At 41.1% G+C, this 26,485-nt stretch overlaps 1 protein-coding gene across 1 annotated transcript; it reads left to right on the top strand.

The window, feature by feature from the left end:
- Positions 1-3,359: 3,359 nt before the first annotated feature.
- LOC135486800 (atrial natriuretic peptide receptor 2-like) lies at positions 3,360-26,485 on the top strand. Its single transcript, XM_064769900.1, has 11 exons — positions 3,360-3,507; positions 15,376-15,566; positions 15,956-16,066; positions 19,034-19,153; positions 20,891-20,984; positions 21,508-21,726; positions 22,129-22,278; positions 22,637-22,735; positions 24,737-24,825; positions 25,608-25,686; positions 26,340-26,485. The coding sequence occupies exons 1-11, from the start codon at positions 3,360-3,362 to the stop codon at positions 26,483-26,485; spliced, it is 1,446 nt and encodes a 481-aa protein (XP_064625970.1).

Here is a 26,485-nt window from a genome sequence, read left to right as displayed (position 1 = left end):
TTATTTCGTAAGATTTATCAAATTTAAAAATTTGTTATATTTTGCCGACTGGAAAATGTTCATGGCAGGGTGCCATGGTTCCATGATGGCGCCTTCCCGGTGAATTTTGAACAAACTTTGCAGGTACAGATAAAAATCACAGTCATTGTTCAATTTCCACGCCATCTGAACTGCTTTGCCACAACATTTATGAGTCTACCACTCCCCTTTTAATTCTTTGGCAAGAAGTTTAGAGGAGCCGAACTTGGCCATATGCCAATCATAGGCGTGGACAGATTTTCTAGTGAAAAGGTCAATTTACGCAAGAGAAGGTATTTTCCAAAAACGGCACTGTGAAAAACCCCCAGTGTTTTTTTTTGAGATTCCGAAGAACATCTAAAGGTTTTTCATTTTACTCAAAACCTCTACGGGGTGCGTATCTGAGTTGGTCAAAAAACCTTTGAAATGTTTTCAAAAGCTCAAAAACCTTTTATTTCTAAGATGGCAGATCTAAATAATATTGAGTTTTCGCCAATCTCTCAACGTCAACGTGAACGCCAATCCTAGTGTTTGACATCGCCATTCTGGAGGTCGAACAATGAGATATGCGTTCACGTTGGCGTTTCGGGAATTGGCGAAAACTCCGTTTCCCGATCCTATGCCTCTATGCCAATAGAAAATGACCTCGTGTGAGGACAGACGTGGGCCTGCTCCAACAGCACGATTTATGCATTGCCATTTCATGCCCTGGATAAACGAATATACCTACATGTATATTGATAACAAGTCGTCAAGCCTGTGGAAAATTGGTCTCAACTAATCAGTGGCCTGACTATTTTGTCAAGGGCCTAAATGTTGGTTGGAATCAATCGTTCATGATTCCAGAGTGTGTTTGCATTGTTATCTTCGCTGTACGAAGCGGCAAATGTCGGCTTAGGCCTTCAGGAATCCGAAAGTGTGGGAAAGTTTTCAGATTTGCCATATTGGATGTCATCCATTATAGAGGATCCAACTGACTAGGCATCCCGCCGAGAGCCATTTTGACTTGGTCAATTTCCGTTGTTTTATGAATGAAATTGGGCAGGTTGAGAACAGCGACTTATCAAGGATCCTCATACCTATATACTCTGTAGACAGAGTTAGAATTCTGTGTACATTTCTATCCGGTGGTGATCTGTGTGCCAGAAAATTTCCCTGTGAATATATGCGATGTGAAGTTGGCAACATCCATTTTCGAAATGATTTGCCTGATTCTTGGAACATTTCACAGGATCTGGTTTGTATCAAATGTGGCGCCACCTCACCTACTGGTAACGAAACTCAAATGCCTTGATGCCAGTATATTTTGGTCTCAGCATGCATCTGGGTGCTGCGTTTCTTACACCAGGGTAGGTTTGACGTCATGTCTAATGTAATTAATGACAATGTGTGGAGTGTGACCTATATGCATTTTAGGACCGGTGTAAAAGAAATGCAAGTCCCCCGGAATCTAAGTCCGGTCCTTTTGTTAAAGTAAATAGAGTCGCCGAGTTCCTTTGTTGAAGTATAGTAGCTAACCCTAACTAAACCATTAGCCACATACGCTGACAATACACAGCTATTGTATGGGGTCATGCATTCCTAGGACGTCCATTCCTTTTACACCGGCCAGTTGTAGAAGACGAAAGAGTGTCCGACAAGCGCATATTTCTGCCCCGGCGGTCATTTCAGAACAGTTCCGTCGCTTGTTCCGGTAATGATGTGCACGCTATACACGCCCCCGTGTACGTAGGATGCTGATTTAAAATGCGTATAACAAAATGTATTACACAATGAAGAACGACAACTTCAAGATCTAAATGGATGACGATTCGAATGACGATTCGGATGACGATTGGATGACGATTCGATGTGATTCATGTATCACTGGATTCAGTCTTCACTTCCAGGTCTTCGTCACGTACAAACTACGGCAAGAATTAGTTAATACTAGGATTCCAGTATTCTTCTTGTTTTTTTTACAATTATATACGCAATGCGAAGTTTATTACACTCTAACCAATGCCAGTTATTTATAGAAGTGATACCTGTTGGCTACTTTGCGTAACTAAACGGCATGTTTTTGAGGTTCAGACAGATTTCTACAACAGGGTGATTCATGGCCCCTCAGATTTCTTTAACATTTTTTTAGAGGAACATATATAACCAGTGATTGACCAAAATGTTTTTTTCTAGAGGCTTCAGAAAAATAGGCCTAAAAAATGCCAAATTGAAAAATAACGAAAATTAGGTTCGAAATGTTCCCCTCGCCCTAATGCAGCCACAGAGTTTTAAATTCATGTGATTAATGGGTATTGAGTAATGACTTGTCAAGCATAGAATATATTGGCGAAGGAGCCTTGGTAAAAAATGGGTTATGTAATAGAGCAATTTGGAGCGCCACCTACGAACTGCGCCCTCAGTCAGCCTCGAAAATGTCAACACTTTTGACAGGTCATTAGCACAGAGTCAAATGAATTAAACTGATTCTGGCTTTGAGGCAAAAGGAAATATTGACATTGTTAAACCTGTTGTTGGTTACTTTTCAGTTTGGCCAATTTTTAGCACATTTTTCGAAAGCCCCCAACAAGCGGTCCCGACTGAAGAAAATAAGATCATGAAACCATCATTGATATCTTTCCTCTAAAAAAATTGTGTCAAATCTAAAGTGGCCATTAGTCACTCCCTACTTGACTTTCATAAAAACTGGCTCCTAATCTTGACCACCTGGTTCTTGCCTTTACGTATATTTTCTTAAAATGTTAAAATGCTATAAGGGTCCTGTACAGCTCAGGCTTCCTCCACGGCAATTATGCACAACAGTAGAGAGAAAAAGACTGCTCTTGAATTAAAACGTCCAACGCAAAAATGTCTAAAATATATGCATGATTGTCCATCTGTAAAAAGGCGTCCACGATGATTTTATAAATCAAACATGTTTAAACTGTCAAACAATACTAGACACCAGGTCGTTTTGACTTAGTGAGTCATTTCCTTCGAATATGATAGGCGGTAAGCCGACCTGAGACATATGAAACCGTTCGAAGCTCCGACTGGGCCGAGCCAAGCGCCAGATTTCACTCACAGCTGACGAAGATGTGGTGCCAGGCGACCAAGGCATTGTCATTGACGTGGGCATGTTGGGGATCGACAGCCCTGGTCGAACATGCGTTGTAGTTACGTTAACAAGGTGACTCCCTCCGGCTTCCTGCCGACTGCAATGAATGCTCCGAAACGTATTCCACGACTGAATCAACGCAAATATAATTTCAATTAAAACTACTGCAAGGTTTACAGAATGGAAGATCCTGTTAGAATTTGTTGTGGGTTGGCACCCGCGGTGTTCAAAACTATATCCTGTGATGTCTTTGTTCATGCCGACGGTGTCAAATATCAGAAAGACCACGGAGAAGGTGCAGGCGAGGGCGGAAGAAATCAAGGAGAAGACAATCGAACAACTTGACTGTGATCGCGCTGAGCAAATACTAAGGAGCCCGGATAATAGGAAGAGTATCCCGCACCAGAATCCAATTCCGACCCAGTAGCCCCAGACGCAGTGGGTGATCATTATGGCGGCGACAGCCACGACCGAGACACCATTTATTATCTGAAGAAAAAAAATACCGGTAAGACGGATACATTTAGGTTTAAATAATGATATCAAGTCTAGAATTTCATGCCTTGACAATTGTCATCGTATGCACAAGTATTGTCAAAACTTACTCGTCAGGCAAGGATCCAATAAGGCACTTGGCCGGTTTGTCGCTTTTTCGGGCTATAATGTATTTCGCCCTTCCGAACCGTATTGTCGACAGCGCCATCCATGACGGCCGCAGGTAACCCATGACGCATTAAAAAACTTTTTTGCGCAAAAACGCACACAATATTTGCGCTTGTTTAAATGAATAGTCGGCTTTTTACTGCAGTATGGCTGTTCTTCTTCTGGTTCACCAGTAGACTATTTTTCGGAATGTGTTTGATGCTTTTCCAATTTTGTTTCAGCTCTTAGATAGTGGAAAAACGCGTTATTTCCGTTACGCACAAGTCCCGGCGCGAAAGCCCTTTCCCGCCACGAGAGTGCATGCCGAGATCCGCGTTCACGACACCCCGTCATTTCCATTTATCGTCGCAGTAGCGGAGTAATCAAGCGCCATCCGTGTGACGTCGGAAAAATCTATATCTACGCCAAGTAGATCAATGGCTCCAGGAAGCGCCTTACCACTGCATCGTTCCACATGGAAAGGATCGACGCATGGAGAGCTAACTCGGGTCAAATCGGAGTTAACATTGAAAAAGCGTGATAATTCAGCCAGATTTTGAATTTTTCTTTTTTGTGCGATTTTTTTATGGAAGCTGCTTATGTAGAATAGGAGGTGACTGGGCAACCGACAGCTGGGTAATATTCCCCATAATAATACCAATGGTCCTTTAAAGAATCCCTAACTACAGGAAACTTACGAACACAGCAATAAAATATATTGTCTTAATATTTCCCCCACATCCATTACCAAAAACCTAGCTCTGAGCCAGAATTTCCAAATTTTCTTAGGGAGGGTTCCAAACATGCCAAACAGACACCGCCAATTCAGAATCAAACCGATTAGGTTGGCCTTCCCCGCTTCCCAAATTCCTGAGTAGCCGGGAGCCACTCCTGCGTGACTGTATTTCATCCGCATTGACTGGGCGCTGGCGGTGTACCGGTATCAATAATTGTTCTTAATTCTCAATAAATATGACTCTTACCTGCATTATCCCAGAGAACTTTGCCACATTTGTGCTGAAGTGTGGACGAGTTTCATTCCGACAATCGTTAGATCCAGAGGCTCTGGTAGAAGCGGACATCTGAGTGTTGTAGATGGATTCTGACCTGTAGTACTGTGGAACAGGCTGTAAAGGTTGCGCGTTCGCCATCCTGCAAGCAGAATATATATATATATATATTAAGAATGTTGTTTAATGTCTTTCTGGCATGTCTGGAACGGCTCGATCAAAGGTACCTGTAAGTCATTCGGCGGTTTTCATATTAGGGAGTTTTCCCAAATCCCCTGAAACCTCAACGTGAACGCCTTTCGATTGTTCGACTTCGTGATCAGGAGGTCGAACAATGAGATAAACGTTCACTTTGGCGTTTCGGAGGATTTGCGAAAACTCCCTATAGCCAAAAAACCTCTACGGGGGCGCATATTTGTATTGCCCGAAAAACCTTTAATTGTTTTCAGAAGCTCAAAAACATTTATTTCTAAGAGTGCAGTAACTTTCTTACCTTTTTGTTTGTGCCATATCATCTAGAATGGTGTTCTTGTGACAGGACGATTGCATTTTTCTGAAAACGATCGGTGGACCCCCATATATACCCCTCATATTTCTAATGTTGCTAATCGACTGTCTTGGAAACGCCGATGTTGCCTGGAGACATCTCTAGTATTTACTTAAATACACTTAAAACATCGTTTGCAACTGATTGACACTTTGGCATCTCATGTTGTGTGTGACATTTTGTTCTACCAGCTGTAGACTGACTACGTAATTCGTCACATTGAGTAACAAAAAAAGACTAGGTGACAAAATAGATTCTCACATTTCACCATGATACAAAAATGTATTAGTATTCGCCATTCACATTCGAAATCAGATATAGGTTACGTGATGAAGGACTTCTGGTTTTATTTCTTTCGCGTATTGCAATTATTTTGGCCTGCAAATAAACATGCGGTTTCGCTCCCCATGAATACAACATTGACCAGGGCGGCGAATGAATAACTTCTTTCATTTGTCATTTTATCTGTAAACTGCCCTCATTACGCCTGCAACATCTAATTTGTTCTAAAATTGATCGTTTTTTGGTCGATGAATATAGATAATAGCATTCCGCGAAGATGACGTCACTGCAGCTGCTGCCCTCTATTTCCCCATCGCTGAATTACAGGCAATGTCGGACAAACATGCGGTTTCGTAATGGATTCAGGCTTTCTAACTAGGGCAGTTAGATTCAATCTGGCACATGTCCGAGTGTTGGAAATACTACATAATTGTTCTGAATATTTCTCTCTGACTCTATGGTATCATTCATGCTAAAAACAATGCAGGGTCAAAGATAATTGACTTTGAAATAAGCTCAAATGCGTAGAAATAAGTGTCAATGTCCGACTGTCACGTGACTAAAACGTCATCAATATCTTATGCAAATGACCTTGTGAGCTATAAATAGTAACTTCGCGGGATGCTATTTCGACAAAGTTTATTTTGGCCCTGATGACCTGCTTTTCACCTGGAACACAGTGGCACTCGGTCTGAAGTATTTGTTTTATTACACATTAAAGATGAGTATACAAACAAAATACATGTTATATTATAGTTAATGAAAAGAATTACAGAAATAAATAATTATACAGAGTGCAGTAAAATACACAGATGTGATTCGTGTAGTACAAACGATACACAAAAAGATCACTATCTACAGGAGCAGTATCAGAGCCAAGGCAGAAGGAAAAATTATGTTATCACTCACACAACGTAGTGAGTGTAATGGTTACGTATGTATACACCGTATGTAAAGTGTAAACAAAATTCATATATCCATCATGTCCATCGAATCTGAAAAAATTTGTGCAGACCCATGACAGTTCTGGTTCCGGTACAGTTTTGTCGCATTCATATGGGCCGCGCGTTTGCCGATCCTGCATTCATGACGCGCCGCACCAACAGTTACGACATCGGACGTGAATCCCATTAGGGAGTTTCCGCATCGCTTACTAGGGAGGTTCCGCACCGCCTACGATTACGATTACGATTACGATTTGTGTATGACGTCATCAATTTCTGCAGCAACGTCATCAGCCCTGAAATCGTCTGCGGCATATTCGGTTCGTTTCTACGACGATGGCGGCTAATCTTCGTAAGTGATAAACGATCATCGAGAACGTCAATTTCATGCACTTCCAAAGTATCCTGGGTCACGTTTTTCACAAACAATATATTTTGACTATGCACTCCAGACGTAGGACCTGCAAATTTCATGGCCAAAGCTGTTTTAGACCGTCACGACTGCAATGAAATTGGAATGCAAATTCGCTCTGTTCGTGAGCCGTGGGTTTCTTGAATGCAATCAAGAGTATTTTTGCGGAACTGAATTTAGCTGCTTCTCGACGCGATTACGATTACGATTACGTTTTCCGAAATCGTAATCGTAATCGTAATCGTAGGCGGTGCGGAACCTCCCTATTATTACGATTACGATTACGATTTCAAAGTCGTAATCGTAATACTCTCAAAACCGGCATGAATCAGAAATTTTGTTTCCGCATTCACACCAACGACTTGGTGTACTGTAGTATAGGCCCTATACTCTGCTCTCATGCTCTGGGTGCACTTTTCTCGGCGCTAAAACATGAACAAAATCGCCGTTGATCAAATGAAATGCAGTTCCTATGTTTGACAGATATGTTCTAAAGTATTCTCCAATGAATATTTCTCCTTGAATTTGATATGTTATTAACTGGTGAAGAAACATACACAAATATCTAGGCGAGCAGGTGGAAAATTCAATTATACATGTAATTTCACCACAAAGAGCTGCTTCTGTCAGCAGATATGAGACAGCTACCGGGGCGGGGACTACTTCTTTATGGGGCCTTATTGTTCAGCGTCTCCAAGGAATTCTATTTTTAGAGTCCAATGGGGGGGGTTGGAGGGGGGCCTTTCCCCCCAATGTACTGACTAAAACCTGTCACTTTCAGAGAACGGGGGAGGGGTTTGGGGGACTCATCCCCCCAATGTACTGGCTAAATATGTCAGAAGGACGGGGGTTTGGGGGGCTCCCCCATGTCAAACAGTTGTGTGAGTTCACTAGAGCGGTCTGATATGAAAAAATTAATTTCGAATTTTGCTAATTGGGTAATAGGGGGCGTGTTTTGAGTTTTTTCTGCCAGTTGGCTGAAAAGAGTGGAAATATCAAAGTCTGTCTAATTTGTCGATTATCAAAAATGTCCGTGGTCAATCACCAGTTTATTTTTCACCATTTACTTGCCCGACTGTCCGGAATAACATAATCTAAATTTCAGATTCACAACCCCACGCAGTATTTGATGCGTCGCGGTCAAACATTGACGATTTAACTGCTAAAAGGCTTAAAAAATCAATTGTGGTCTTGTCTCAGATCGTCCATAAACACAAATTGGTTACCAACGCTACCGCTATAAACAGGGTGACGTTGGGAGTTACCGCAATGTTACAGCTCGGGGATTCCGTAATCGAGTTATGGCAAGCCAAAACGGAAAGAAATTCAGGTGTGAATATTAACATCAGGGGCCGGTTGTTCAAAAGCACAAAGTCACGTTATCCCAAACGGTTACGTTAAGTATCCTTAAGGACTCTTTCAGTTAAACGCATTAAAATGTTCACGTTAAGACTTAATGTCTCGGTTAAAGTTAACGTTGTTTTGAACAACTCAGCCCTGGAATGTAAAATATTTCATTCTGAACACCAGATAAAATGCGCTACAGAAAATAAATAATCTTACACGTTGTTGCTCAAACTTACATCATGCTTATTTTGAGACCGTATCAAATCATATTTGCAAGAAACATCTCAGGACGTCAATTCTCGTTACAACATTTTTCCTTCAGACTTGTTTGCACCTGCAAGACGCACACAAATCTTGGCCGGACATCCAAAATACTAAACTAATGAGTTTCGTTCTTCATATAATTATAACTTGATACTGCCTCAAAATGTTCTGATATAAATTCAAGATACACATGATATCATTTATTTTGCTTTGGCCTTGGCAAGTGCCTTGGTCCTCGATCGCCTCCAGTCAGGTGTCATGGAGGTGCCCCCTCCCCTCCCCCGCTCCCTCTTTTCTGGCAGGGAATTGTGTTTATATTCGGTGATGCGCTCCATCCCCAATACTTAACAGTAAAGTGGAGATCATACATCTTTGTTCACACATTTCATCTTATATCACAGAGTGTAACTGCGAACAATATGAATCATCATACATGTAAAATTCTCACCTATAGCCGATACAGGTGAACTTGCAGTCGTGCGTAGCAGACGACAATTTACACAGTCAATTTATTGGCGTTACTTTAGAACTTATTATTGCCAATTCTTTTGGAAGGAATATCCTTCCCCTTGCCTATCCCTGTAAAAAAAATTAGGTGATCGAGCATTTTGTATTAACATCACCCACGTAGTTGAGGGTTGAGGGTTTTCCGTCTAAAATTAGGAAGTGATTACTTATTTGGCAAGCCCGGCTTACCAAACAGCTGACTCCCGTTGTATCCCATACCTCGACATCGCTTATTGACAAGAACACGAGTTTAGCAAAAGAAAAATTGATCGAGAGCGAGAAGGCCGCCATTGTTAATTATGCACATGGCTACACACCGCTAATAAATTTTAATCCATTTTCCTTTAGACATCAACTGCCATAACTTCTTCCAAATATCTCACTCGAACCTAATATTTGCAGGGCAGAAAGAACTCACCCATGGCATAAATCCATAGAATTTTTACAGGTCATGACCTTGATAATTTCAGGGTTTGGGGGTCTGAATTTTTTGGGTCGTTTTTGTCTTATTTTCACGCGCCAACCACGTTTCACGGCTCAGCGGGTTAATCGGATCCCCAAATCCACGCCGGCGAATATATGAGGCTAAAAGTTGATCAAAGTGTTCGCCAGAAACAACTTTAATTCATGATATCAGAGGAACTACATTCTGATTGCACATAGCACCTCTACTGGACAGTGAAACCACGCATTGATTTCTTAAAGTACCACACGCTGATTGGTCAATTAGTGATGACGAATCTTATGCGATCGTTGATTTCAGCAAAGGCCCAGTAGTGTTAAAACGTTATGGAGGAGGCGACTTGCAACTAAGGAAGAAAATCAGAAGAGAAGTAATGGAAGTCAGGTGAGCCTTATCTTGAGAACGAATGGAATGGGTCAAAGCATGATCCTCTTTTTTTTAAAGATTATACGTTGGTCTTTCTGTTACCTCCCTCCCCGTGAATTGTTTGCTCTACATTTATATTCACGCTATTATTCAGTCAACATATCCTTAACGCTTAGTCTGTGACACCATAAACCCGTCGAGGAGGTTGTGCCACATTATCACTGGGAGCCAAGGGGTGAACATTGATATTCATTTACAATACCCCTCCCCTTGCTGACAAACAACATCAGGTAAGTCGGTTAATGTTTGTGGTGCCAATTCAGACTTCAACTTTTGTGGCTTCTCTGCACCTTCTTCGAAAACTTGGATTTCTAGAAACCTGTCAACAATACTCGGGCTTCCCAAATAATGTATGGCTTTAATAATCAAAGGCCTACGTAAGGCCTACATATTGGATGGGTTAATGAGCTTTGAACCAAGCGGTAAAAGGTTAAAAAAGGCCCAGTCAAACAAGCCACAGGTTAAAAAGCTACGGTAAAAAAAACTGCAACTGGTTTAAAACGGCTACGGTAAAAAAAGAAACTATGTATAGGTAAAAACTGTAACAGGCAAAAAGTCAACCATCTTGGTAAAAAAAAACATGTAAAGACGGCTACGGTAAAAAAAGACTACAGGGGGGAACGCAACATTCTTATTTATTCATCACTATATTGTCTTTGACAGAGGTCTTGGTTCGTCGGTTTGTTTCCAAAATGACTAACAGGTGCAAACAATACCGTAGGACTTCTATCAAAGAGGACATCAAACGTCTTTGAAGGGGGAGGAGGAATGTAATGTAATGTAATGTAATGTTTCTATTTATATAGCGCTAATCAGTAAAGACTGCTCAAGCGCTTTTGATGGTAAAGAGCCAGGTCTTTAGTCCCTTTCTGAAAGACAAGGGGTCTTTATTGTCCTTGAGGGTGTCGGGGAGGGTATTCCAGAGTCTGGCTGCGGCAGCCTGAAAACTACGAGTTCCAAATCATGTCTGTGAACAAGTAACGTGGAAGACGCGTATCATCGCTCTATTAGGCTCCAGCGGTCTATTGTATGGAGACACTGAAATATGGGGAACCACCACAGTGGTAACGTGGAGTAAACAAGACTCTGTTTACTGCTTTGCCTTGTCCGCTCCCATGCAGTCTCACAGAAAGTCGCTGTTATTGTCGATACCATGAGGTAATGTCGTCCCTCTCCCAGATCACTTTCGACGATGCTTTGGGTGACCCCACCAACATTGAAACTATTCATGTTGTTGCTGGTGGGGTTGCTAGTTTGTTGATCGAGTATTCGTGAATCTCCCAGGGAGCAATTCTAGGGCCACAGTACTAATAGTCTAAGCTGCATATTTGGACTTCATCCAAACAGAACACTGGTATAAATTAAGTTTGACGGGCCAGTATAACGAGGCAAATTCATTGACTGAGTTGTGAGATGGTAAGGACACAAAACTTTTATTTTCCAGGTTATTGAATCATGCAAATATCTGTAAATTCATTGGCGCCTGTAGCAGCCCTCCATATACATGTATCTACATTGTCATGACATACTGTAAGAGAGGCAGCCTTAGTGATGTCCTGTTGGAACCAGAAAATAAGCTCAGTTGGAAGTTCAGGTAATAAGCAGGAGTTGACAAATTATTGTGGTCTAGGGGCCAAATGGTTTTGCACGCTTTTAAAAATGAGGCGACACCACCATTCGCTTTTCAAATTCGTTTTCTTAGTTTGGGTTTGTGCTTCGATGTATTTTTCTGCTCGGTATGGCTATTCAGAAACTGACTGTAAAAATATCAGCACCTAGATTTCGAGTAAAATGGGCCTTGGTGATAATGTGAAAATCAAGGATTTCCGAAAATTACTGGGAATTTCAATGCAAACCATGTCAATTGATAAACTGCCACCTGGAAGCATAAAAATGAATTATTTTCAAATGATATGCACTGGATACTATTTTGATCGATCTAAGGATATACCCCAAGGAGTATTTTTCAATAAAGGTCAAAATGAAATACCATAGATAATGAAAATACTCCCCCTATTTGACATCTTGTTCCCTCTGAACCTCATCCATATCCAATTGTCGGTGTGTTCTCATTGACAGGCTTGGCTGCTTTCTTTGGAGCAGTACTGCTGTCCGGAGATCCAGAAAAAATGAAAATAAGGTGTAGATGCATATTAAAGAAGGCTAATTGCTAAAAATTCATGTATTGAACAAGACAAAACGTAACGTTCGGGTATTGAACACATGCAACATTTGAAAGTTCGGTTATGACCATGCATGTTGTGGTTGAAAATTCATGAATTGCAGATGTTGAACACAGTTGTAGTGATATAAAGTTAGAATCTAGGTCTTGAACATGGGTTTTGCCATGTGAACTAGTTGCGTTTGTCAATTGTATGTGTGCCTACTGAACTCTCAGCGGTATTGCCTCCGTAGCCTCCGCCCGTTGGTTGGAAGCTGAGCAATGTCAATACTTTGAGGGTCAACATGCCCCTCGTGTCATGTATTTAAAATCATGTTCTTTTAGGTTGCAGTTTGCTTTTGACATCATATGTGGCCTGAGGTACCTCAACAAAGAAAACATGCACCACGGAAATCTCAAATCAACGAATTGCCTTGTTGACAAATTCTGGATGGTAAAATTAACGGGTGAGTTTGGTGTTCAAGGATAAAAGTAGAGGGCTTTTTTTTTAAAGTGTACTTAAAATCAATGGAAAATCTTTAGAAATTGTGTCTGGTCGATATCGATGGTACTACATTGTACATTGTACAGTGGAACCTCCCTTAGCGGACACCTCCCTATTAAGGACACTAGTTTTGGTCCAAAATTGGTTGTTTCCATTCAATTTAACCTCTCTATTAAGGACTGCTCAGCACTTGTCAGTCCCGAGGATGTCCTTGATGGAGAGGCTCTACTTTACTGGTTTTTATAAGAACGGACATCGATATTTTCACCCAATAGAGCTAGATAGCAGAAGGTAGATTATGTGTCAGACGGAACGATTGATATTGCTGAAATCTTTTGATCTTTTAATGATAGTTCTTAGAAGACCATTGCACCATCTCCTGCAGATGGATTTTAAATGAAACGGCCAGGGGCCATTGTGCTCACCGTATAGATATTTGGTGCTTTGGAATTCATCCAGGTTAAGAAACATTGTACATGTATAGTATATAGGTCAAACCAAAGTCGATATGACATGTGATGTATCGTTGCTTGGAGTAAGTACCATTATGGTAACCATAAGAATATCATCAAAAACAAGTCACTAATAAACGAGATATTGCACTTTTTACCAATTTTAGTTTTGGCCTCTTGGTGGCCAAGTTGAGTACCAGATCAGATCGAAATTCGGTGTCCAAGGTGACATGACGTAGGGAGTCATGTGCACCAAATTTCAAGTTCATAGCTATAGTGGTTAAGAAACGTGCCATAGTTACACTCAAACGACCAATCTCATATGATATGTGATGTATCCCTGCTAGGAGAACCTACCATAAAAATGTTATTGAAAACGAATCACTAATAAGCGAGATATCACACTTTCTAGGTTTTCACTTTTGGCCCCCTGGTGGCCAAGTCGAGAATCAAACCGGACTGAAATTCAGGGTCAGAGGTCAGCTGACCTAGAGGGTCCTTTGTACAAAGTCTCAAGTTCATAGCCTTAGGGGTTAACAAACATGCCACAGTTACGCTAAAATGGCCAATTTAAGCCGTTTGACCTCTGCGACCTTGACAAGAACATCAAATCAAAAACCCGTATCATATGTGATGTATCCTTGCTAAGAGTATCTACCATAACATTTTTACCAAAAACTAATCAGTAATAAGCGAGATATGGCACTATTCAAATTTTTTGTTTTGGCCCCCTGGTGGCCCAGTTAAGAATCAGACCAGACCGAAAATCAGTGTCACAGGTCATCTGACCTAGGGAGTCATGTGTACCAGGTTTAAAGTTCATAGCTTTAGTGGTTAAGAAACGTGCCATAGTTACACACAAACGGCCAATTTACACCATTTGACCTCTGTGACCTTGTAAATAAGGTCAAATCAAAAACCGTAGGATATGTGATGTATCCTTGCTCTGAGTACCCACCATAAAAATAGAATTGAAAACAAGTTACTATTAAGCGAGATATTGCACTTTTTAATTTTTTTAGTTTTGGCCCCCTGGTGGCCAAGTCGAGAATCAGATCAGACTGAAATTCGGTGTCAGAGGTTAAATGATGTAGGGAATCAGGTGCACCAAATTTCAAGTTCATAGCTTTATTGGTTAAGAAACGTGCCCCAGTTACACTCAAACGGCAAATTTACGCCATTTGACCTCTGTGACCTTGAAAAGTAGGTCAAATCAAAAACACGTATGATATGTGATATACCCTTGCTAGGAAAACCTACCATAAAAATTTCATCAAAAACAAATCACTAATAAGTGAGATATCACACTTTTTAGATTTCCACTTTTGGCCCCCTGGTGGCAAAGTTAGGAATCAGATCGAACCAAAATTCAGCACCAGAGGCTATGTGATATAGGGGGTTATATGTACCAAGTTTCAAGTTCATAGCTTTAGTGGTTAAGAAACGTGCCATAGTTTACACTCTAATGGCCAATTTACGCCATATGACCTCTGTGACCGTGAAAACAAGGTCAAATTAAAAACCCGTATAATATAAAATGTATATTTGCTATGAGTACCTACAACAAAAGTTTTATCGAAAACAAGTCACTAATAAGCGAGATATCACACATTTTAGATATCGACATTTGGCCCCCTGGTGGCCAAACAGAGAATCAGATCGGACCGAAAATCAGTGTCAGAGGTCAGCTGACCTAGGGCATTCTGTGTACAAAGTTTCAAGTTCATAGCCTTAGCAGTTAAGAAACGTGCCACTGTTAGGATACGACGACGACGACGACGACGACGACGACGACAACGACGACGACGACGACGGACACAGCGCTATCATATAGACTCCCCTTACGGTGAGCCAAAAATTACTCTTAAGAATATATACTTTTATTATCTCCGGTCACCTCACCCTGAAGATCAGGCCAACCCTCGGCACTATCGACCGAGCTTATGTAGCGTGTGCGAGGGGAGGAGGATACGACTGACTCAGGATTTTCGAGGATGCGGTCACGTTGGCACTCCTAGGAGTAGGAAGGAGCGTGACTTTACGTGTTTAGGTGTTGATTTATGCTCTCGTTGGTTTATAATCATTGAGGAGATTTAAGAACCGTGGTGATCATTGGGGTAGTATGTGGCTGAGAATTGACATCGCAAGATTTTTTTTTAACGTGAAAAACGATTTTTAGTATCTCGATCGATAAACATATCATCTTGAGCGATCGAGATATCCGTTTAATTGTTTTTACATTGGGGCAGTATTTGAGTGCTTTATACTAGTATATACATTTGGTACCTCAAATTCCAGATTTTGGACTCGAGTCTCTTCGGGACAACACGGGATTGACTAAACAGAAAAGAAAAGATGCCAGAAACAGAATATACCGACCTCGCGAATGTGGCCCAGATGTATTCTTTAGCGGAAGCATGCAGACCGTAGATGTCTATGCGTACGGTGTCATCCTTATTGAGTTGGTCAACAGGAAACCTCCTTATTTGGTCAGTCATCTATCAGTGAATATGGCATCGTTTTGGTATAAACGACCCTCGTGGTGACATAATCCAAGGGTAGTGCGCATTCTTGACCGACACAATCCTGACATCATCTCACTGCAAATTGCTCTTAGATGTTCGAATCGAAGAAAGCCACTGTTTATCGACTGGATCGCTTCAAATAGTCACGGCACAAGCATCAAACTTCACTCGATGTTTTGAGCTCCAATCTGAAAGGAAAGGGGCACTATTAAAACCTTGTATGTGTAGAGCTTTTGATAAAAGGAAGTTTTCGCAAATCCCCCGAAACCTCAACGCGCACGCCTAGCCCATTGTTCGTTCGTTATCAGGAGATCGCAGGTAGTTGACCGTCTACCGTTTGCCAACTTTTCCAGGAGTTTGACCCTGAAAGGCTAGAGCCAAACTGGAAGCCACCCATCCCCATGTTCCATCAAGACCAAACGGACGACGATGATGTTTGTCTCTGTGAGGAAGAATACACTGAGGTAGACAAATAAAGTCATGTAAAATGCGACGTTTTGAAAATGAAAGAATAAACCGCGATATGATTAGTTACATGTACCAGTATTAAAGTTGAAATGTACACACTGTGTACTGTACCTATATTTGTTATGTGTTATTGAAGGCATATCGCGGGGAATCCTGAACTTCAGGCCAACACTCGGCACTAACTACCAAGCTTATTCAATAACGTGTGCGAGGGAAGGAGGATACGACTGACTCTGGGTGACGGTCGGAGAAATGCGTGAATAAATTATCATATCGTTGGCCCCACTCTGAGGTATTTAGTTCCTTCACTCAACTAGCAAAGGGCAGGTGGGCAAATGCCTCCCAAGGGTTATCAAAAAATGTGTTTATGCTAATTTTGGCCAATTTTCGGACTGCCTAAGGACAGAAGTCGGGTTTTGCCACCCAAACCTCAGCAAAAATACAACGGGCCTGCTATTTTGGTTAAAGTGTAATATACTTTGCTTTAAGTCATGTAACAAAATTAGACTTAAAATTAATAATGAGAATAACGACTTTTGCCTTACTTCAGCAATTTTGTGCAGAAAAGCCTATCAAAGAAATAATTTTCAGAGAAACCAATGGCATTTAAGGTAAATTTGGGTAATTGTAGCCCCGTTTTCACCTATAACTTTGGTTACGCAAGAGATTTCCAGGTAGATTCACTAAAACTGGCCAGCATCTTGTAGTGGCATGCGCACCTCTTCCAATTTTACAGCTTGCAATTTAGGGCACTTAATCTAAAACAATGCCTCTGGGAGAAAATACAAGAATCGTGGTCAGGGGCTACAAATACCCCATTGCATGTTTCTTTATGTATCAGAACACTTTTTTCACAGGTTTATGGATTATTAGTAATAAAGCTTTCAACATTATTCCAATGTAGGTTGACAACGAGATTTTGCTGGTGTGAAATTATATTTATTGAACACATTAAGTGATGTTCGATACAATCACTTACCAAGAATTTAAACAATATCGTCGCAAATCAGACTGATTTTAAACTCGTTTAAAAAAACACGAAGTTCTATTTATCATTGTTGGTACAGAAAGGGTTAACATTGTATCTAATTCGGATAGATTTATGATCACATTATATAATTCGGGTATAAGAATTAAAAAAACTAGCATTTTTATGATTTATGACAGAGCTATTTATAGGGGCTGAACCAACGAGCTACAAATACCCCGAGGTTACGTATAACTTGGTCAGAAAAGTGTATCTGAAAAATTTAACTTTATTAATTACATCAAATGCCGCATACAACATTCTCTACACTCAATACTGATCACCTAAACCAATGCTCTGCAAGTGTTGAAAATTCAGACCTGTAAATGTTCGATCCCAACTGTTTTTGTGCATGTGTCTGATTTGTTTACTTCTTATACCAAAACTCTTACATAACATGTTGCATAATCCAAAACTATTCATGTTGTGATACTCAAGAGTCACCTCTTTCATATCCATGCTTGGGTTGTCTGAATAATTCCATGGTTACCGGAATATGAATCAAAAACATTGCCAGGGTCTATAATTAGACCGGGGCTACAAATACCCCATTTTACCTTACTTCGATTTTTTTATTCATACCGGTGTGTTCGCACTATGCCATTGACGTCTTAAAACCGATTTTGAGCTTTAAAACGGTTTAGGTGTTCGCACTGGCACGGTCATACTAGAGGCTCCTTGAATCGTTTTGAAACCGTTTTAACAGTTCATGATATGTTTTCAAGTCGACTTCAGCTGAAATGCATTTTCGGCGATGTGGCACGTTTCAAAGCATTTTGCGCATAGGCATTGGCGATTTATTTCATGATATGAAAAATAAAATTTTTCATTTTTATTAGCCAGGTCAACTTGCACACGTTTCCCCTGTGAGCGAAGAGTAAAATCTTTAAATATTTCTCAATGTAAACTCTGGACTTCTCTCACTTCCCTATCCTTGAATACTCGCCTAGAATGTATTTACTCGTTGTGTTTGGTTTCTATGGTGGTGAACAGACACATATCATCTAATTTTGAATATTGTGTTGACAATAACCAAGATCACTAAGGTCAGAAATATTTTACTGATCTAGAATCAACATGGGATTTTTGGATGACTGTTTGTTTTACTGTTGCCAGGACTACAGTTACTTTGTCATAACAGAACTCTTCGCCCGTGAATTTCTTTTCCATTTTATTCTGTTGCGTACCATAAACGTAAGTTGTTACCGTCATGTTGATTTGGCTAACCCGTACACTCACACTCACCCTATTCCTAAATTAATCAAGTTTACACCAGATACACATGATTAGGATGAAGGTATTGAACAGGGTATAGAATGATGATCATGAATGAAATTGGTGTCAAAAACTCCCACCTCCCCCCCACCCTAATCCCCCATCCCCTTAGACACACAAACCTGTCATTCATTTAGCTACAACTGAGAGGATTTAATTTACGACCACCACCGACTTCAACTCCAAGGTAGTTAGCCGCTACTGACAGCTTCGATTCAACTGAACTGACGAACTATTTCACGTGGATAAACTATGTGTACTTACCTGCACAACGGACCTGTGCATAAGGCGGCAATATTGAAGTCGTTTTCCAAGTCGTGATGATGGCCAACGACTGCGTCATATCCGTCTTGTATTGTAATAGACGCATTGGGGAGTTCTCGCAAAGCCCTCGATTAACATCCACGTGAACACCTATCCCATTGTTCGACTTCGTTCGCTCAGGTGGTCAAACAATGAGATGGGCGTTCACGTTGGCGTTTCGGGGGATTTGCGGTAAGCAAACGTTCGCCGCGTCAATTAAATGAAATCGAATATATTGCGAAATAACTGCAATTCAGCCTTGGAAATGAAGTTGAAGAGAGAGTCGGAAGGGCACGCGACCTGTGAAAAATATGTAACCATTACAAGTGCGCCAAAGTTGCTTTCTATATTATTGCAGTTAATGCTGTATTGCCTCAGTGACATTCCCAAGTACCGTCCAAGCATTAAGAAGACTAAACGGTACATGAAGCGTCTCCAGATGGGAGACAACAAGGATGTTTCGAGGAAGCTAGGCTTGGCAAGTAGTTGTTCATTGACCACATCCGAACTACGTGCTGTTATGTCGAAAGATTCTTTCCTAATGATTGATCAAATCAAGTTGAGATTTAATTTATATACAAACCCCGTATCCCATAGTATCTGTTTACGTCTCTAGTCAGTGGAAATAAAAGAAGAATGAATACGATATAATAGTGCTGTACATCAGTGCTTAAATGGTTATACTAGTAATAGTTCAAAACCAGACCAATGTCTCTAATAAACCTTGTAGTTGTCGTTGTGCTACAATAAATAAATGCCACACCCGCCCAACAATTATCACGTATAGCATTTTATCAAGGTGAAATGTGACCCGTTCTAGCAAAACCTAGAGAGAGAATATACACCGATCTCGTGACAGCAAGACACAGTGTTGTTCCGTCTTTTTCACAGTTCGCCCACTAGCGCAGAAGGCCTAGTTATAGGGTGATATGAATAAAGACTAGCGAATGCTTTTACTTCAATTTTGTACAGAAAGGCCTAGTGTAAATGTACGCGGAGTTTTAGAAAAAAGCATTTGCTAGTCTTTATTCATATCACCCATTGGCCCGAATACATAAAAACTAGCATTTGCTTTTTCGAGGCTTTTTCTTGAAACGGTATGCATAAAGTTTAGTTTTTGCTTCATAGAACAAGCAACTTCTTGGGTAGAAAAAGCAAAAGCTTCGTCTAACAAGCATGAGCTTGAACTTATAGAAATGCTTGAATGCATATACATAAGACCGTGCTTGTCCTTACAAACCGAAGCATTTGCTCGCAGTTTGGCGAGCTCGTCCAGAGGTGCTTGACCCTTTTCTACAGCGTCCGTTTTGTACCTAACTTGCGCTATGTTCATGCCCGTAAGAGAAGTGAAGGTTTATAAGAGTCGGATAGATCGAGCTGAGATAAATCCAGCGACTTACCGCAAGTTATTTCGATTTGGGAAGGATAATGTTGAATGGCTTGCACAAACTTTTCTACCTGAAAACGTCGAGACTCGTGGCGGATGTCTGTCTCCAGTGGAACGCATGGAGGCAACTTTGCATTATTTGGCAGATCCTGGATACCAGACTACTGTTGCAGAGGTGATGGGCATAACGCAGCCAACGGTATCGAGATACGTTGCGAGTACCTTGGATTTCATATCGGAGCAGCACCCAAGGTGGATAACGTTTCCTAGTTCAAATGCAGATTTGGCGCGGGCAAAGGAACTTTGGGCAGAAAAGCTTGATTTTCCATTCACACTGGGAGCTATCGATTGCACGCATGTACGCATTGATAAGCCACACGGCCGATTTGGAGATGACTTCATCAATCGAAAGAACTTTGCGTCATTTAATGTTCAGGCGACATGTGATGAAAAGTGTACCTTCACGAGTGTTGATGTCGGATGGCCAGGGTCCCGAGCGGGGACATAACACACATGTCGCACAAGATGAGTCTAGATGACACCAGGAGGTAATAGAAGAAATTGATGTCGTCAGATTTCACAAAAGGCAGACAATAGTGGAATGAACAAACAGTCCGTCTCAACCTGCCAAGCTCAGAGCGACATGCGACTGGTTTTGCTAAAACGGTTCACAAATATGGATTTTTCTGGCCCGCGGAATGTGATATCGGCCGACAATGGACGCCGATTATGACATCACATTCGAGAGAGAAAAATTGACACTCGCGGTATATTGTGGGCACCATTTTTATATCATTTAATTAATTTCCAAGTTGTTGGCATTTTTAGCTTGAGGCCTACTCATCCCTCCTGGAATCGCACGTTAAGGAAGAGAAAGAGAAGTTGGAGACTGAAAAACGGAAACTGGTAGACTTGTACCATGGTGAGTAATGTCACGAGATGGGAAATCAGACCCTTAGATTGTTCTAAACTCGGCCAGTTAGTCTGTGGAGATCAGAGTCGCCATTGTCACCAGCAAAAAAATTGTAATATCATAAGCTGTAGAAACTGCAGAGTTAAGAGCCTGCTCACTCCGAATGAAGAGAACGGGGCATCCACCTCGGCTGTTGGTTGAGAAATTATAAGTATGAGATTGATTTCGTTTCTCAGGGATAGAACAATGATTCTGTTTAGTGATAAAGTCCCCCTCTCCACACACCGGCACACAGATGCGTTCCCACATACGCAGACACTCAATCAAATGAGTATTAGGAAGTACAACTAACACATGTAAGGTAAGCTCATACAATTATAGCCCCGGTACAATTATAACCTCAGTGTACAGAAACGTGTATTGCCAGCTTTTTTCACTCTGTAGGGGCTAAAATTGTACCAAGGCTATACAATTGTAGCACTTGATACCTTATAATTTTGCTGATCATTAAAAGGATTCTTTTCTTTCACAGTACTGGTACCAAAGACGTTATCCACAGAAAGTGGAGCGGCAAAGGGGGGTTGCTTCAAGGACTGCACCGTGTACTTTAGTGATATTGTTGGTTTCACTTCTTTGGTTGCGGAAAGCAGTCCCAAGGAAGTGGTCAGCCTACTGAATAAAGTCTACACCAGCTTCCTTCGTGTTGTGGACAAGTATGAAGTGTGTGTTGTCGAGGTTATTGGAGATGGATGTAAGTTCTCATCTTCGTCGACAGTTTTATCATCGTCATTATCTTCGTCATCTATCATAGTCGTTGCTGTCAGTATCGTCATATGGTTATTCGTACGATTACCGTAGTCATCATCAACTTCATTCTCGGCCTCCGAAATTTATACAACATCTCCACCTGCACTTCGTACTCTTGATTTAAAAGAGAACCTCAATGATTTGGTAAGGGTGTAGCTAGCTTTTTGATGTGTGTTTGGGGGGGGGGGGGTAAAAGGCACTCTTAGGAGCAAAATGACACTTTTTGAAATTTTCCGGCCAAAACCCACAATCAAGAACACATTGATTGTGACTTCTGGGGAGACATTTGCCCCGGCAAACCACGCCCCTGTTTGGACTTGCAATATTCGTATTTTTTTTATTTTAGACTTGATGGTGAGTGGCGCACCCTGCCCTAACCCACAGCGTGCCAAAGTAGTCGCCAACATGTCACTGGACCTCCTCAAACATTATGACTACTTCCCAATACTACACCAACAACGGGAAAAACTTGTTATCAGGATTGGTCTAAACTCAGGTAACGAGTTCGCCTTTTGATGCAATTTAGACCACATGAGATAATCTTTGTTCTTGAAAGTGAAGTAATTTGTACCTGATTAAAATGATAGGGCATCACCGTGTTAGAAGGAGTCGCCAGTTACAGGTGTCTACTTGACAGCACCTTCGCAATTATGACTGGTCAAATCAAATGATTATGGACCACTCACACCGGTACTTGTACACGTATACGAGGATGTAACTCAAATTCAAGTAAGGTATTGTTCGCTTTGAAAACTTCTCAAACAAACAACAGCTAATCATAGACAGCGAGAATCGACACAATGTGTGCCTTTAAAATGGCCCCTCTGACTGCTGCTGTCGGCATCTTTTTTCAGGTTCCGTGTACGGTGGAATAATTCATCAGGCCATACCCACCTTCCACATCTTTGGCGAGGCAGTCACGATGGCATCTAGAATAGCAGCAACAAGCAAAGGTAGAGTTTCTTTGTCATAATGCCCTGGGGCGTCAACTGGGGTCGGCCGGATTTTATTGAATCATCCTTTGCGACCAAACATGATTTACTTCTTAGAGTCCCCATGGTAACAAAATAAAGACTTTTGCATGTTTTTGTTTGCATAATAATGACATAGAAACCCTATTCGGTAGCAAAGAACTCACCTATGCTATGGAAGACTGTATGCTTTTTCTTCTCTCGTCGGGGGTGGCAGCAAGGAAACGTCGGTAGGACATCTTGGGCGAGATCGGGAATCCTTTTTCTGATGCTCAACAACGAAGGGTGCGTATTTACGGAAGCCGAGTGGGCGCCTCTGGCTTCTCATCCGTTCCCAGTGCACTGATTTTAAAGGCTTGCTTGGTATAATACGGAACACGAACACGAACTCGACATGTTTACACGCCAAAATGGTAAACGTCTGGGGTCTGCCACTAACACAACACTAAACTAAACTTCGAATTGTGGTGCTACGAGGAGACGCAAGGAAAGGTTCCTAAACGCCGACATATAACTCAGCTTTCACGAAATACACGGACGAACTTGACGAATAAACGGACAAAAGAAGAGACGATGCTGCCGGCTTGGATGGGAAGAACTGGCACGAACAGGCAGAATTTTAGGCTTCCCACCTTAAACTGACGGTTTCGGGTGCCATGTTGGCAACATTTTTTGCGGTGTATTTGCATATGCCGATGATGTTATTCTCTTAGCACCATCGTTCTATGGGTTAAACACGGCTCCTCAATTTTCTATTGAATTCAGAATATCCTTCAACGCATCTAAGAGTAGATATTTAGTCTTCGGGTCACATGACCCGCCAGGGGAGATTGTATTTGAGGGTACAAGGGTTCAAATTTCTAATGAAGAAATTCATTTGGGTATTCTTCTTGGTCCTGATGTTCGTCGGAGGAGGGTTCAGGTTTTAGTTAATGATCTGTACAAACGGACCAACATGCTTATGGCTCAGTTTAGGTACGCCAACTTTGAAATCAGATATAAGTTATTCAAAAGATTTTGTATGCCGCTGTATGGTTACCAGTTGCTAGATTGTTCAAAACCATACATGGAAGAATTGTATATTGCATGGCGTAAATGTATTCGTCAGATTTTGTGTTTGCCTTATCGCACTCATAATGACCTGTTACCAGCCATTATAAAGGACTGTAGCGTTCAAACTCAATTGGAGAAAAGGTTCGTAAAATTCATCAACGGACTGCGGAAATCAGGAAATACACTCGTAAAGGTTTATACAGTTGGATTATTATTTGCCGGGAGCGTCTCATCAGTGGGGAAAAGTCTAACTATGGTGTTACAAAAGTACAACTGGAATCAGCTGCCTGATGAATGTATAATGCAAAGGGACATCAATAGGGAAATTTGGGGATTGGGGCATAATAGGGTTGCCATCCAAGTTAGGGAATTGCTTGAAATGCGGGAGGCAGGGAATCATATTCTCACAAAAGTGGAAATAGACATGATAATTAACTTTTTGTGTACAGGTTGATTTGATGGAGTATTGTTTTTGGTGTTAGTTTTATTGTGATAGTTCAAGATACTAATGTAACTTATTCAGGATCATCTCCAAGAATGAGAGGTTTTCGGGTTCGACTCTCAGTCTCACCTTTCACTTTGTTTGCCTTATCGTAAACTTGTATTTGCACCCAACTCTGTATTGTCTTATTGCACCTTATTTTTTGTTATCTGTACAACGGAAAGTAGTACGAATAAACATATATATATATAAAGGACCATTGGCACTATTAAGGGCAATATTACCTAGCTGTCTACTGCCCAGTCACCTCCTATTCTACATAAGTAATGGCAAGCCGGGCATGCCAGACTGGGTTGATTTTCAGTGCTGTTCGGTAAGCGGCTCTCCAAACAGTGCAAAAATGATGCCTATTCGGCGAGCGGCTTGCCAAGGCCATTGATTTTAAGAGTGCATAAACATGTTTACTGAAATTCGTATCTTTTTTTCAGCACGCAAGATTCACATCAGTGAAACTACCTTCAAACTATTGGAAGAGTGTGGAGAATATGTTCTAAAGCGGAACACTTTATCAGTTAAGGTAACACTAGCCATGACGCGAGTACAGAAGGCAAAGATTTTCATGATGACTGGCGGGCTGCTCCTGACATGCAAAATCAACCCATCGGTTTTGCCAAATGATACGAGACCACGTGCCTGTACATCTCTTCAGGGTATCGATGTAAAGGCGCTGTTTGCGATTCAATAAGGCATCACGATGTTTCGATCCTAGTGATGAATAAATCTCTGCATTAATAAAAGCACAAAAGATTGAAAAATATACCTAATGACTAATACAAGTGTATGCTACACGGATTCGACTTCTTTTTTTTCTTTTTGGAATATAGCATTCAGAACTTGCCTTCATATCGGATGCTCTTTCGCTCTTACGTTATAGAGGGGTTTTTTGCTACCATGGAAAGGAAACCAAAATTTGTTACACGGTACGCGGTAATTTATTAGTTAATCGTTATCTGAGTTGCAAAGAGCGCTTCATTATGATGCAGCGAGCTATTCTGCGTTGATTCTAACTGGCTTTTGGTGAATAGGACATAATAGGGGTTATTAGCTAACGTGTTGAAACTATTGATGCAATTGTATTGGAAATTAGCCTGGTTGAAAGGTATAATTTTTTAATCTTTTGTCCACTATAAACATATGCAAAAAATAACTTACAATGCAGATCAGACCTGACAATGCAGATAAAAAGTCGAAATTTCATGATGCCTGGCAGTGATTGAATGATTCAAGGGGTGCAGCTAGCTTTTCGGTCGGGGGGGCGGCAAAAAAAATGTAAACACTTATCTTTGGTGACCTTTTCAGGGGACAAGAACATGGTGGTTGCTTGGCAAACTCGAGCATCCTACCACATCGGAAGCAGAATCAGAACCACAACAAGTCGGTGAGTGTAAATAGCATATCTCAACGTAAGCGTTTCACTCCGTGTTTCATGCCAATCCCATGGTCCATTGCGTGATGTGCAGCCGTGAAATGCCAAATGCCTCGCCCTCCTGGCACAAATGCCATTTCACGTGAAGTCTCACGGCTCATTAGGCTCATATCTCAGTCTGAGACTTGAATAAAAAAGAAAGGTGTGCACCCGAGGTAATACTAGACGCTGTCATCTTACCTTCCTTAAAACATATCCTTTTGTTCATCTAAGGAGTATGACTACAAAACTCAAAATTACCATTTGATTGGAAAAATGGAAAGATATTTTGTAATAGGCAAAAATATTGTGAAATTCTTTTAATAATTTTTTGGTGAAACACAGAAATTTTAAAAAAAACGCACTAAGGTCAGATGTGGCCGTTTGCATTAATGAATTATCATTTTTGTAATTGCGTCCGAATTGCATGTAAGTGAGACAGCTTCTATACTGCTTCTACCAAATATTGTGATGATTTAGCCTACATTCTCACCCAGTCCCGTATTCCTTGAGAAAAAATCTCCTTTTTGATCATCAAATGAATAAGAATTTTAAGTTGCAGACTTGTTTGTTCTCAGATCCTTTGAATTTATAATCACCTAATGCCTGTATTTCTTTATATTCAGGAGGATCTGTACGAAGCAGCTCGGTGACAGAATGTGGGGACTGTTCAACAACACATTGCTCAGAAACAAGCGAAACACTATCTGAAAAATCTGCGCAGGATGTAGCAATCACACTCACTATGGAAGGGCATGGATCGCCGGTCTAG

This window comes from Lineus longissimus, chromosome 4, assembly GCF_910592395.1.
Source record: "Lineus longissimus chromosome 4, tnLinLong1.2, whole genome shotgun sequence".
Taxonomy (NCBI): Eukaryota; Metazoa; Nemertea; class Pilidiophora; order Heteronemertea; family Lineidae; genus Lineus; species Lineus longissimus.
The sequence above is the reverse complement of the archived record's forward strand: the minus strand, read 5'-3'. Positions and strand labels throughout refer to the sequence as shown.